We start from the raw sequence: 12342 nt of genomic DNA, 5'->3' as shown, positions 1-12342 counted from the left end.
AGGAACTATTCTTGTTTTATAACTTTAGAGAAAGCGTACATATAGTTTTTGTTAGGGTAGAGCTGACCACTTTCTAAAGTTTTACACTAAAAATTAAATTTGAGAAAATGAAACAAATATATCTTAAATGATTCCAGAACTGCCTAGGTAACTGGCTGTAGGAATGCCAATGTTAAATGACTTAACTATAACAAATTATATACATTTTCCACATATGTCCTCATTCGGATGAACCTTTCATCACGTTGGTATACTTCCTTCTGNGTCACCTGCCTCCCCCCACCTCTACCTTTAATAAGATAATTGGGNTTGCTTGTTCNAAGAGGTATTAATTTTTTAGAAATGCTATATTATAGATTTCTCAGGTATCTTCCCAAAACTATTATTTTGATATCAAGGCTTCTCAGGTGTTCTCCATATCTCAAATACATGTGTAGAACCAAATGAGAACTTGAAATTCTTACTTTACTCTTGCTCATGATCTAAGTCGTTTATAATATGTATTCCTTGAAATGAAATTAAGCTGCAGTTTAATTTGGAGTTACACTGACCAGTTTGACTGGGTTTTGAAATGAATCTCTTTGCTTTCAATTTATTTGACTTAGGGTAGAGGGAAACATTTACAGATTATTATTTTCCATTCAAGTTTGGCTCAGTGACAGTTAACACAGTACAGCATTCACGTACTACTAAGCAAATGCAGCCCAACAAGGGTATGAATTCCTGTAAGTCAGTCTGCAGAGAAGAACTATCTTAACTAACCTGCAGTATATTTGACCAAAAAACCCTTTTGAAATGTTCTTTACTTTAGNATGTGTAGCCTCCATCCAGAGGTCCTGCAGATCTTGTAAGTGTCCGTGAGATGTCATCATCTTTTCATAGATGCAGGGATGATAAGGAATTTTCCCTTCCCCAGAGAAAAATACATGGTCCTGTGGCACTATTCCCACNTTATTGGCACAGAGGCCCATGAATACATCATCTATGTACATACTGGAATTCACTGTCTGCGATGCCTCATAGATTTTGGCAGCTACATCTCTGGAGACAACATAGGCAGCACCAGCTGTATNGTCGGGGTAGGCTGGCCACTTGTANATTTCATAGGGAACATAGTATTTGCTGCTTTTATCTCTAACAGGAGGGCCACCTCGATGAACGTGACCAACCCAAAAGTCTCGAACTCCAATCTGCTCTAGCCCTTGAAGATATTCAATGAGATTTGGCATGTGGATAAATATATCATCATCAGCAGTCATCAGGAATTTGGCATGTGGGCAAAAGGTATTTGCCCAGCTGAACTGAAGAAGGAANTTAAAAGTAAGATTGTGGAAAGAATCAATGAAATCTTGCTGAATTACATCCTTGTACACTTGATCTTCCCAGATCAGTCTTTTTTGCAGTTCTTTTCCCTTCCGTGGACCAGGAGTTCCTAANGCAAACAGAATTTTGATGTTGGCATTGAGTTGAGACTGAACATAGTTCTCATTGCCCCATGTTTTTCTGATTGCAGAACGTCGGCCATAGTTTTCAGGGGNAGTCTTTATAAACAGTAAGAGGAGGACATCTTGATCCTGACACTTCTCTCTGTGGTTGATCAAGTATGGGTAGCGAGGCTGNGCAGAGCTGTGCTTGAGAGACAGGGAATTGTTTACAAAGCCATAGCTATTTACGAGGTATCTGTAGGAGAAGGACTTCATATGGCTCATGACGTAATTATTGATTGGGCTCCAAAAAACCATGAAGCTTAATATAAAACAAGTGGCAAAAAAGTGAAAAAANTTCCATCTTTTGACTCTTCTTCTGCTAACGAACAGTCTCATGTTCTCTGGTCTGTGGGTATATGGCTGCTTGCTTCTTCAGGGCTATAGAGCTCTGTAGAATAGATGCGTCTCTTAATGCATATTGCTCATAAAATATGGAGAAAGGTCTCATTCCACACAATATTCTCTTCTAGCAACATTTTCTCTGGGATGGTAAAAGGCTGGAACACTACAGAATGAAGACATTGGCACATCCAAATCNGTCGACCCTGGTGTTCCTCAGTAAGTACTGCTTATGGCTTCACATGCTTGATCCATGTAGTTCTTTCTACGAACATGCACTGTAGCCCTTTCAAAAGAACAACATGAGAATGGGACACAGAGTTACCACAGAGAAAAAGATTCCTTATCTCTTACACCAAATGTGACCTGAGGGATCCCACAAAAGTATTTGTGGCATTAGTATTTAATAAGATAAATTAAAGTTCCATTAAAACTTCCCCATATTAGGTAGGCTCTCACCACAGTACTAACCGTCGTAGGTGGTCTCGTAGACGGAGGACTGATGAAGATGCTGTTCTGATGGATGGAATGACTGAATCTGATACAGCCTCAGTTAATGAAAATGGGCTAGTCACAGTTGCAGATTATATTTCTAGAGCTGAGTCTCAGAGCAGACAAAGAAACCTCCCAAGGGAAACTTTGACTAAAAACAAGAAAGAAATGGCAAAAGATGTGATTGAAGAGCATGGTCCTTCAGAAAAGGCAATAAATGGTCCACTTAGTGCTTCTGGTGATGAAATTCCTAAGCTACCGCGTACTCTGGGAGAAGAAAAGGCTAAGACCTTAAAAGAAGACAGCACTCAAGAAGCAGCGGTCCTGAGTGGTGTCTCATAACTGAAGGAAGCTCCTAGTTTACAGTTCTTTTACATTACAGTTACAATAGTGCTTGTACAAGCTTGCCAAAGATAGAATACGGATGGCCAGTCTTACATCGCACTTTCAGTTCCTCCATTTGGAATTCAGAAAGGGGAGGGATCCTGAAGAAATCATATGTTAAACATACTTTGACACCTACTGTGTTAAAAATATATCATCAGATGTGCCTTGAGAATAGTATATGTAACATTAAAAAAAGTTGTTGGCTATAAAAAAACAATCAAAAAAACAATCAAGGTTCACAGTCATGAAGTCAAGATTTGCTTTTCGAAAGCAATTTTCAAACTCCCAAATTAGTTTGTGAGTTCCAAATCTGTATGGGCATCCTCCTTCCATGGAATTTAACAGGCACTTCATATTTAACATGTTTTAAACTGAGTAGGTAGAACTTTCAAGATATCTTTGTGGCCAGAGAAGTGACCACTAACGGCCTTCTAGTCATTTGCTGTTCCTTATACTGTATCATGCATCCTACCAAGAACCCTGAGAAACTAGGGAAAGCATGAGTCAACTGAGTCTTCATCAGAGCAAATGAGAATGTGCGTAAATGTGCTGATAAGAAGAGGAAGTCAGATAATTACCCAACATACAGGAGTCCTCTAATTTGAACATATTATTCTGTCTTTTCCTTAACACACATTGCTTCTATCTTTACTTGTGCCTAAATGTGCTCTTTCCATCTATACCAGAAACTCAGAAGTCTTCCATTGCCTTTAGCCCCATCTCCCATTGTTTAACTCTCAAAGTCTTTTCCCCTTCTAGTGATCATTCTCATCCAGACTAGGGCACAGACTTAAGGGTAGCACTTTAGTCAGAGTGAGCTTTCCAAAACTCTGATATAATCAAAGCCCCCCCCGCCCCCCAGCCCGCCCCCATCTCTACCAGCTAGTGACAAGACAGAGTCTAGGTTATGAGCTAATGTGACATTTAAGAACCCATACTGGCAGTTTCACGTACCCTTCCTGACCAGCATGCCCCAATTTCCTCATAGCATGGTGTGTGCACATTCCTAACATACTACAGGCATCCTTTATATAGAAGCTTGAATTATAGTTTACCCATTCTATCAAAGATATTCCTTATTTGTGCATAGAAATATAATTGCTCCCACCCAGGGGTGGCACACATGCCTCCTGGATGTCGGTTAGGATTGGGGGGGGGATTAATCAAAGCAGTGTAATTTTAAGACCACACCACAAGCTGTAGGGCAAAAATTTTGCTTTGTGCCCAGAGACTTGTAATCATGTACTTCTGTCCTTGACATTGATATAAAAAGTACTGCACACACTGAGGACCCTGCAGAAGGATTCTACCTCCAGATGCGGCACTGCCTTCCAGACCTCTGGGTTTTTGGATTCTGCTCTATTTCCAACTGCTCCTAGACAGGGTAGTAGCTACAGGCTAGTCATGAGGAATGTTCAAAAAAGGAGACTAAAGCAAGTCTCACTGAGACTTTGTCTATAGCTAATCAACATGTGTTTTACTTTAGCTCCTAGGATTATAATTTTAAAACTGCAAAAACTGGTTAGGAAGCCATAATCATCAAGACAAAACAAAACAAAACAAACAAATAAAAAGGACAGAGTATTCAACAAGCAATAGTTGTGAGTCTTATGTTGTATGCATTCAAGGATGTGATGTTAGTGCATTAGTGGGCTTGATTATAACAAGGCCAAATACTCTGTTGTAAAGGGCAGATCAGTCTGACAAAGCTGTCCTACCCTCCATATGCTTAACATGTCTGGACTTAATGCTTTGAGGGAAATCGAGTGAAACAACAGGAAATACTAGTGTTTGATGCTGGCTTCTGCCTAAGGTTTATAAAACAACTTTCATTCAGGGGCAAGACTTTTGTTTCTACAGTGAATATTCAGGTAAGGGATGCCCGTGAAGGCCAAAAGCAAGGCCTTCACAATATATCATAAAGGACCTACAGAGTTAAGTTGAGGTAACGTAGATCTTAATGGGAAAGTTATTTAAAGTAGCATCAACATTTAAGAAGTCTAGGAACACTATCAGTTAGAACAAATCTATAGTTTCTAGGAAGAGAACAAAGGTTGGTAAATAATGATAATTAATACCGATGATTGTCTTTTCAGGATCTAAAATCACCTAGGAGACAAATCTTTAGGCATGTCTGATGGAGTCTTCCTCTGAACAAAAAAGGAAGAGCCAAGCAGAAAACCAGCAGTCACCTTTGTCTGCTGCTGGACAGAGTGGATCCACTGCCTCATCTCACTGCTGCCAAGATTTCTCAGCCATGATGGAGAGTACCCTCAAACAGTGAATCAAAACAAACCTTTCCTTCCTTAAGTTGATTTTGTCAGGCATTTTGTTATAGCAATGAGAAAAGAAACCAACACACTAACTTTTAGAATGTAAGGCAGTACAGACTTCGAGCTGGAGAGATGGTTTAGTGTTTAAGAGCTCTTCCAGATTCCCAGCACCCACACTGCAGTTTATAAGTTCCTCTAAGACTAGTTCCATGGGTTGCAATGCCCTCTTCTGGCCTCCAAAGGCACTGCATACATGTGGTATAGACATTCACGTGGGCATCATACACACAGACACACACACTGAGTGATTAAGATGAGGGGTACACATACACACAAATAAAATAAAATCCTTAAATTTTTTTTTAAAAAGCAGAACATGGTGTCTCCTAAACTACTAAAAGACTTAAATACTTCTAAGATAGTTAGGGAGCTGTACCCCTCAATTACCCAAAAGAATAATTAATTCAGACAAAAGAGCTCTTTCTTTAAAGAGCTACAAGTTTCCTGATGATAACACCCGATTTTTAATGCTTCACCCTATCAATTCACTTTCTTGTTAAATTTGCTTTTGCAATCATGAAATATGAAAAATTTTATAAAAATTTTGAAAATTTAATCAAGATGGAGATGTTTGGAGTTTAAATTTAATTTAAATGACTGCATTCTTTAGTGTTCCAATTAACCAGGTAAGTATGTGAGTGTGTACTGCTCAAGCCATAGTGCAAGCACAGTGGAGAGGCACAACATGGATATGTGCAAGCTAGGCACAGTGGAGGGATGTGGCATATGTATGTGCAAGCCGGGCATGGTGGAAGAGTATGGTATGGTAATTTCTGGTCTTTAGTCTCAAAGCATTTATAGTTAGCTTGAGATAAGACTTATTATACTCACAGAAAGTATAATTCCTGTGTACCATGGTGAGGCACATTTTCAGCAGTAATTTGGATCAAACTTCTGGCAGCTTGTCCAAGGGCAAAGATGTCAAAAGTAGATCAGAAAGAAGAGCTTGAGTTCTGTCATGGTAAGGTCATGAATTTGATGAGGTTGAGCATCTTATGCCAGGAGTCCAACAGAGTTCTGTTTGTTTCTGGGCATCTAGATGCAGCATCTGATGAACTGTTTTGCTACCCAGAGGACAAAAAGTAAAAGGCAGTATGAACATCAGCATTTGCAATTGTCTTTCCTGAGCAATGATGTATTATACGACTTTACCATTCATTTAGCACATGCCTTGTTCTGGGAAGCCCTAAAAAGTGAGTAATGTCTACATTTCATGAATTTAACAGATATTAACCATACCTGAAAAGGCCACAGACAGGATGCTAGATGTGACTTCAGAGACCTTTCAGGGGTTGATAGTCCACCAAAGAATCAGTAGGTATAATGTTGCAACCTGAAATCTGGACCTGGTAGATGTAAGAGAATAGAAGATTTCAGAAGTTTAGAATGACAAAAAAAAAGTACATGTATTTAGTCTTTTCTATTTTACTCATCCTGATTTGTTTTGTACCAGGTACCAGTGCATTCTGAGGATTATTTGACATAACTTAATAAAGCCTGGGCCACATCAACTATATACATTAATTTTCCTTCTCTATAAACCATTCATGGCTCCTTATTACAGACTGGTAGGTGGCTGATACTTCCAGGTGGGTATCAACCTTTCAAAACTGCTGTGTCCCAATACTCTTCTAAAAAATATTAACCAGATACAAATTTACTAAAATTTTGATTGCTAATAGCCACCTAGCAGATCCTAATTGACCAAGTTCCATTATCCTTGACCAGAATGAATGCTAAGAATTGCCAGGCATGGTGGCACACATGTTTAATCCCTGCATTGGGGAGGTAGAAACAGGCAGATCTCTGTGAGTTCCAGGGTAGCCTGGTCTACAAAGCAAGTTCCAGGATAGCCAGGGCTACACAGAGAACAAAAAAACAACAACAAAAACAAAATTGTCTTGGTAGTGAAGATGTCTTTCAGTGACAATGACATAGAGGTAAGATGAGGCTTGCCAGTTAGGGACTGAACCTGAGTGGAGTCAACCTGTTAGCTTATTTTGTTAAGTGCACTAAGAGACAAAATATGATACTTTACGCGGATTTTATGTCTTATCTCAAGTTCACCTTCTGGAATTTTATTGCCTATCCCAGTAGTGCGATGTACAGTAACCAATCAAAGGCAGTCTTTAAATTCATAGCATTAAATATGAAAAAGGATTATCCTCCCTGAAGTATGATCCAAGTCAATCTACTTCAGGTTTTCATTCTGATTTCTTCACTAGTTCCCTTCCTTGCCTGGATGCCTGCAAGGTCTACCTCAACTGGAACCAAAAAGAAAAAAGTCAAAAGAAGCAAACAAAATGGAGCACATTACCATTGGAGGAGGTAAGAAAAGTTTTCTTTAAATAGAAACTAAGGGTTTAGGGAAACTCAGTCCTTTCACTGATAAGTGATCTGAAAGTGAGAGAACAGAATATGGGTTTTGCTCAGTCCTCTGAGACCAAGTATTTTGTATAATTACAAAACAGAGTACAGCTCCACAACTTTATGCACATAGAAACTAAAGTAAGAGTCTATGAAAAGAAGATAATAAGTCCCTGACAATTATTTTTTAAAAATGGAGAAAGGGAGAGAAAATGAAGGGGAGGGGGAGGGGAAGGGAGAGGGAGGGGGAGAGGGAGAGGGAGAGTCTTTGCCAGAGAAAGCAGAATGGACTCGAGAGCCTTTTGACCTCCAAATCAGCCACTCATGTTCAGGACTTGTGGTCCCATACTATGGGACTGAAATCAGAGCTCTTCCTGTCAGCTCATTCTGCCCAGGGCTGGACAGCTCAGAGCAACACTTGAGCTCCAGGAAAGGTGGCTGGGGCTCCATTGCCACAGTCTGAGTTAGTTTGGCTCTCTCAGGATTAGTTTCTTGTCTGCTTTTTGTTTTTCCTTCGTAGTGGGAATGACTCAATAGTATTGGCCCCTTTATGGGAGAAAAAAAATTAAAGCAAGCCTCACTTCTAGTACAGAAACGATCACAACTAGGACATAAAGAAGTAAGTCGATGCTATTTAAATTTCATTCCTTATATGGAGAAGGTTTTCTTTTCCGGATCATCTAGTTAATGCTTAAATGAATGCTCAATTTTCATAGTAAACAAAGTAAAAGAGTAAATGGGAAAAGGTCATTTTGTTTATAAAATTTGTATCTTATCAGACCAAGCTTCTTCTCTTTAAATATAAAGATGACAAGGGAGTATATGGAAATATAAAAAGTAATGTAACCATATACTATAATGTGCACGGTATACTGTAAGTAATTGTCGATCCCATTATCTTACATCTCTGCTGCCAGAGTTCAATGGTGGAACTCTGAGTAATTTGCTTGGATCTGCTCAACTGAGCACATACAAAATCCCTAGCACAAGTGCATCTACTTTGTGACTTTGGGAAAAAACTAACTTCTGTATCTTCCCAGTATCTTTCAATATATGTTCTGGAACTTAAATTTGAATGCACTTGGGCTGCAGACAGAACTCAACGTTTACAACTTGTAAGTCAGCAAGTGTAATGATTCTATCTAAAGTGACCCATTTTAAAACGTGACCCATTTAGAAATCCATAACTTATTATCCAAGCTGTTATAACAGATCTGTAGATTTGAGAATTAGAAATCTACAGACTTTCCCCATAAATCTCTGTTTGGATACATCTGTTTTTATAAAGAGAGTTTTGGTTCAGATTTTGAATGAAATATGTAAGTGCATTTTTACTCAATGGGGCCTAGATTTCATTTTGAAAACCCTTTCCCATCTTCTGAATTTTCTTTGTAAGAAAAGCAATTATAAGGATCTATAGGGTTACTTTTCTCCCAGGAAGGGCTGCAGTGAGTCTCAGAATGTACTCATCATAACACTCATGGAGATAATCTCAACTGTCTAAGGAACCCTTCCTCAGAAGATCTATAGGTGCGCACAGTCAGTCTCATCTTTGCTGAGTGCTTGGTATGTAAGTGGGGGTGGAGTGGGAGGAAAGGGCAAGGGTGGGGAGAGGCAGAGAGAGCGCAACAGAAGAAAAGTGGTTTAGGAATATGATGGAAACCCTTTAGTTACTGAATCTATCTTTCATTCAAACAACAACAAAAACGACGACAACAATCACAACAACAAAACAAAAACAAAACCACTATGCCCTACACTTCTTTTGACAAACTTTTCCTTCATGCTAGAGATTGAACCCAAAGTCAGACTTGCAAGCCTGTATCCTCTGCTGCCGTTTGATGAAGTCCACACTTACCAAGTGTTTACAAATCACCCTTTCAGTGTTAAGGGTGGGGTCATTTTCTGCACCACTACCTTCAATCATACTTTTCTGGGCCAGTTTCAGCTTTCTCATATACCTCTCCCTGGCATCTCTGCCCCCGGGGACCAGACTGTTTCCCAAAATAAAGGCACAGAGGAGCAAATCCAATTTTAATGAATGTACTTTCACCAGAAAGTTAGCCTAAAAATTAGCTCTACCACCACTGACTACCTTGTGATGGCATCTGTGTCCCTGTAACATGACCCATAACCTAAGAAAACCATTACTGCTGTAAAGAATGTGAATCAAAAGCTGTTACTTTTATCTACGGATATCTGAGCAATCACTTCACTAGTATATTAAAGAAAATAGGAATAAACAGGAGATTCCCATTAGAAAGATCTTTTCCCAATTTCTCCTACCCGCCTGCTTCCCTGTTTTCTTTTCTTTTTCTTTTCCAGCTAGCAGCTATTCCAAAGAGCCGGTCAGCTCCCTCACGTGCAAGCTACCCTAGGCGTTCAACCCGAATTCAATCCAGCATTGATAAAGCTCAGGACCCAGACTGAAGACGCGCCAAGGATGGACCTGGCTTCGCGACACCACAGCCACCTCTCCCCATTGGCATTCCGGGTAAATCCGGTGCTCTGGACCCCGCGGGTCGGATCGTACCTGCGGCACAAAAGCGGCAGCTAGGCCTAGGGTGGTCGCCGCCCAGCGCTCGCGCCCACCAGGCCGCAGTGAACAAAGGCGCTCGCCGAGGGAACTCTCCCTTCTTCGCTGCACCTCGGGACAGGGGAGCCCCGGCTCTCAACGAAGAGCCGTCTATCTTCCTGACCATTCCACCCTGATGCCCCGGGCCGCCCGTGTGGACTACCCTCTGCACCCCTTCTCGCCTCCCGGAGATTGGTCGGGTCCGGGCTCGAGGAGGGAAGCTAGAGGCGGGGCGGGTCCCGGGACTCTCAGCTAGCAGCCTCCGGGCGAACCTCAGAGCCGGCACAAAGCTAGCCCAGCCAGAGACTTAGACTCTGCAGGGGCTTCGAGAGTGCCCGGTCTAAAGCAGACCGAGAAGCCACGCTCCCCGACAGAGGGGCCTTGGCTCACAGTAGGATGCAGGGGCACTTTGGGTGGGCAGTGACTGACCTTTCATCCAGGAGCGGCGTTGGTTAAGACTGGAGACCCATTCATCCAAACCACGTTTCAGTTAGTCATTTCCGAGCTGAAGGTTGTGAGTGGACAGCGGCTCTCCCATCGTCTCGTAGTTTCTTAGCAAACCCTAAGAGCCCGCCGGTCTTCTGTCAGGACACTTAGGACTTGAGCTTCTGGGAGCCTAAGTAACAAAGAAAGGAAACGCAAATTTAATTGAAGCGAAGACTGCACGCCTTACGACTGCACAGCAACAGTTCGTTTTAAAAGCAGACCCTTTCCCTGTGTTCAGCTTCCCCATTGAATTACATTCGAACTCAGGTAATTTCAAGCATTGTAAAACTCACGGATGAACCCAAGTCCTTAAATGTCCCAGAGGTCCGCTGTCCTCCTAGAAGCCCTGGGGGAAAAGTCTCAAGAACAAAAGTTGCAAACTAAATTTCGGTCGTAGGCGAGGAAGCTAGGGCAGGGCTCCAAGAGAGACCCCGCTGGAGCTGGCTAGAGCCGGCTGAGAGGGGCGGGCCTGATCAAGGGTCTTGGCTCAGGCTGGGGCGCAGCCGCAGGAGCCTCCAGCTGCTCATTTGGTCACTCTACGCCAGACTTCCTCCGGAATGCTCAGCCCCGCCTCTCCCCTACCCCGGTCTGTGAAGGTGACGTGCCCCGCCCTAAAGTGCTATCTTTGAGGACTCCAGGAAGCGATTGCCTCACTTGTTTGCTAATAACTAGGACTATAGATTCAGAAGACCAAATGTGCACCTGAGCCCAAAGGAAAGTTTTTGCACTGCCTGTAACCAGAATTTATCAGAATAGTGTAGACATCGGCTGAAGGAGCGAGTAAATACATTTTTTTTTTTTGTGGCTAATTGCTTGCTTTAAAAATACTGTTCTAGACTTTTCCTTATAGAAGCATTCAATGGATCTCCTATTTTGAGCAGTTTTGTAGTTATACATACTGAAAACAGGACAGGAAAAAAAAATCCAAAAATGTCAAGTCCAAATATGGGTTTGTAATTGTAAAAGTCAGTAAGTTCAAAGTAGTTGCTGAATCAGTTTAAAACACACTTGTTGTTTCAAACTCTAGTTTTAGGAGATTTTGCAACTGCATTTTAAAAGCCCTTCAGCGTATTTCCAGTCCTGAAATTCTTTTCATGTGTTACTCACACAAGGCATGGTTCGCTGTTAACTCACCTGCCCAGAAAACCACAAGCAGAAATACTCATGTAATGGGACTCCTAATGGAGTCTGACAGTGATCTATAAAGAGGAGCATTAATTGTTCCTACAGGGTTAATCACTCCCCCCCAATTATCTTCTTAAATCCTGACTAATCCTTTATATGGTCCTCCCTAAAACACATGTGTATTTTGTATTCACATACATATATTCAAGGGGGACTTTGTTCCTTTTCGGTCATTTGGAACTAGTTACATGTGTCAGTTTATATAGGTAGGCACACAGGAAATATGAACTGATGAGAAATTATATATATATATATATATATATATATATATATATATATCTTTCCAACCTCTATACAAATAGACATGTGGACTATTGATTTTAAAAGTAAATCCATATGGTGTCATATGCCTGTAATCTCAGCACTCAGAATGATTTCCATGAGTTCAAAGGCAGCCTTGATCACATAGTGAGTATCAGGTTAGCCTAGGGATACATATAATACTACTGCTGCTGCTGCTGCTGTTGTTGCTGCTGCTGCTGCTACTACTACTATTAAAAATCCAGAGTAAAAACTTAATGAGATGTACAGTTGGGGTGGGAGGGGGTAATGGTTAAAGAACCTGAGGCTAAGAGATGAGGAAGGACAAAGAGGCCCAGAATGACCTCTCTGGGCACAGACACATGTATGTATGACGGGCCCATGATGTATGATGTTACACACACACACACACACACACACACACACACAC

At 41.2% G+C, this 12342-nt stretch overlaps 1 protein-coding gene across 2 annotated transcripts; it reads right to left on the bottom strand.

Annotated features, from left to right (window-relative positions):
* Positions 1-227: 227 nt before the first annotated feature.
* Positions 228-10917, bottom strand: B3gnt5 (UDP-GlcNAc:betaGal beta-1,3-N-acetylglucosaminyltransferase 5). Of its 2 annotated transcripts, XM_021185457.2 has the most exons (4): positions 10760-10917; positions 10410-10596; positions 6278-6384; positions 503-2112 (listed from the first exon to the last, which is right to left on the bottom strand). In XM_021185457.2, the coding sequence occupies exon 4, from the start codon at positions 1821-1823 to the stop codon at positions 690-692; it is 1134 nt and encodes a 377-aa protein (XP_021041116.1). In that variant the 5' UTR covers positions 1824-2112; positions 6278-6384; positions 10410-10596; positions 10760-10917; the 3' UTR covers positions 503-689. The 2 variants fall into 2 exon arrangements, with proteins under 2 accessions (XP_021041117.1, XP_021041116.1); XM_021185458.1 differs by lacking the exons at positions 10410-10596; positions 10760-10917 and adding an exon at positions 9939-10191 and having other exon boundaries at positions 228-2112.
* Between the last annotated feature and the right edge of the window lie 1425 nt (positions 10918-12342).

Source organism: Mus caroli, chromosome 16 (assembly GCF_900094665.2).
Source record: "Mus caroli chromosome 16, CAROLI_EIJ_v1.1, whole genome shotgun sequence".
Lineage (NCBI taxonomy): Eukaryota > Metazoa > Chordata > Mammalia > Rodentia > Muridae > Mus > Mus caroli.
Note: the sequence above shows the minus strand (reverse complement) of the source record. Positions and strands in the feature narration are given on the sequence as shown.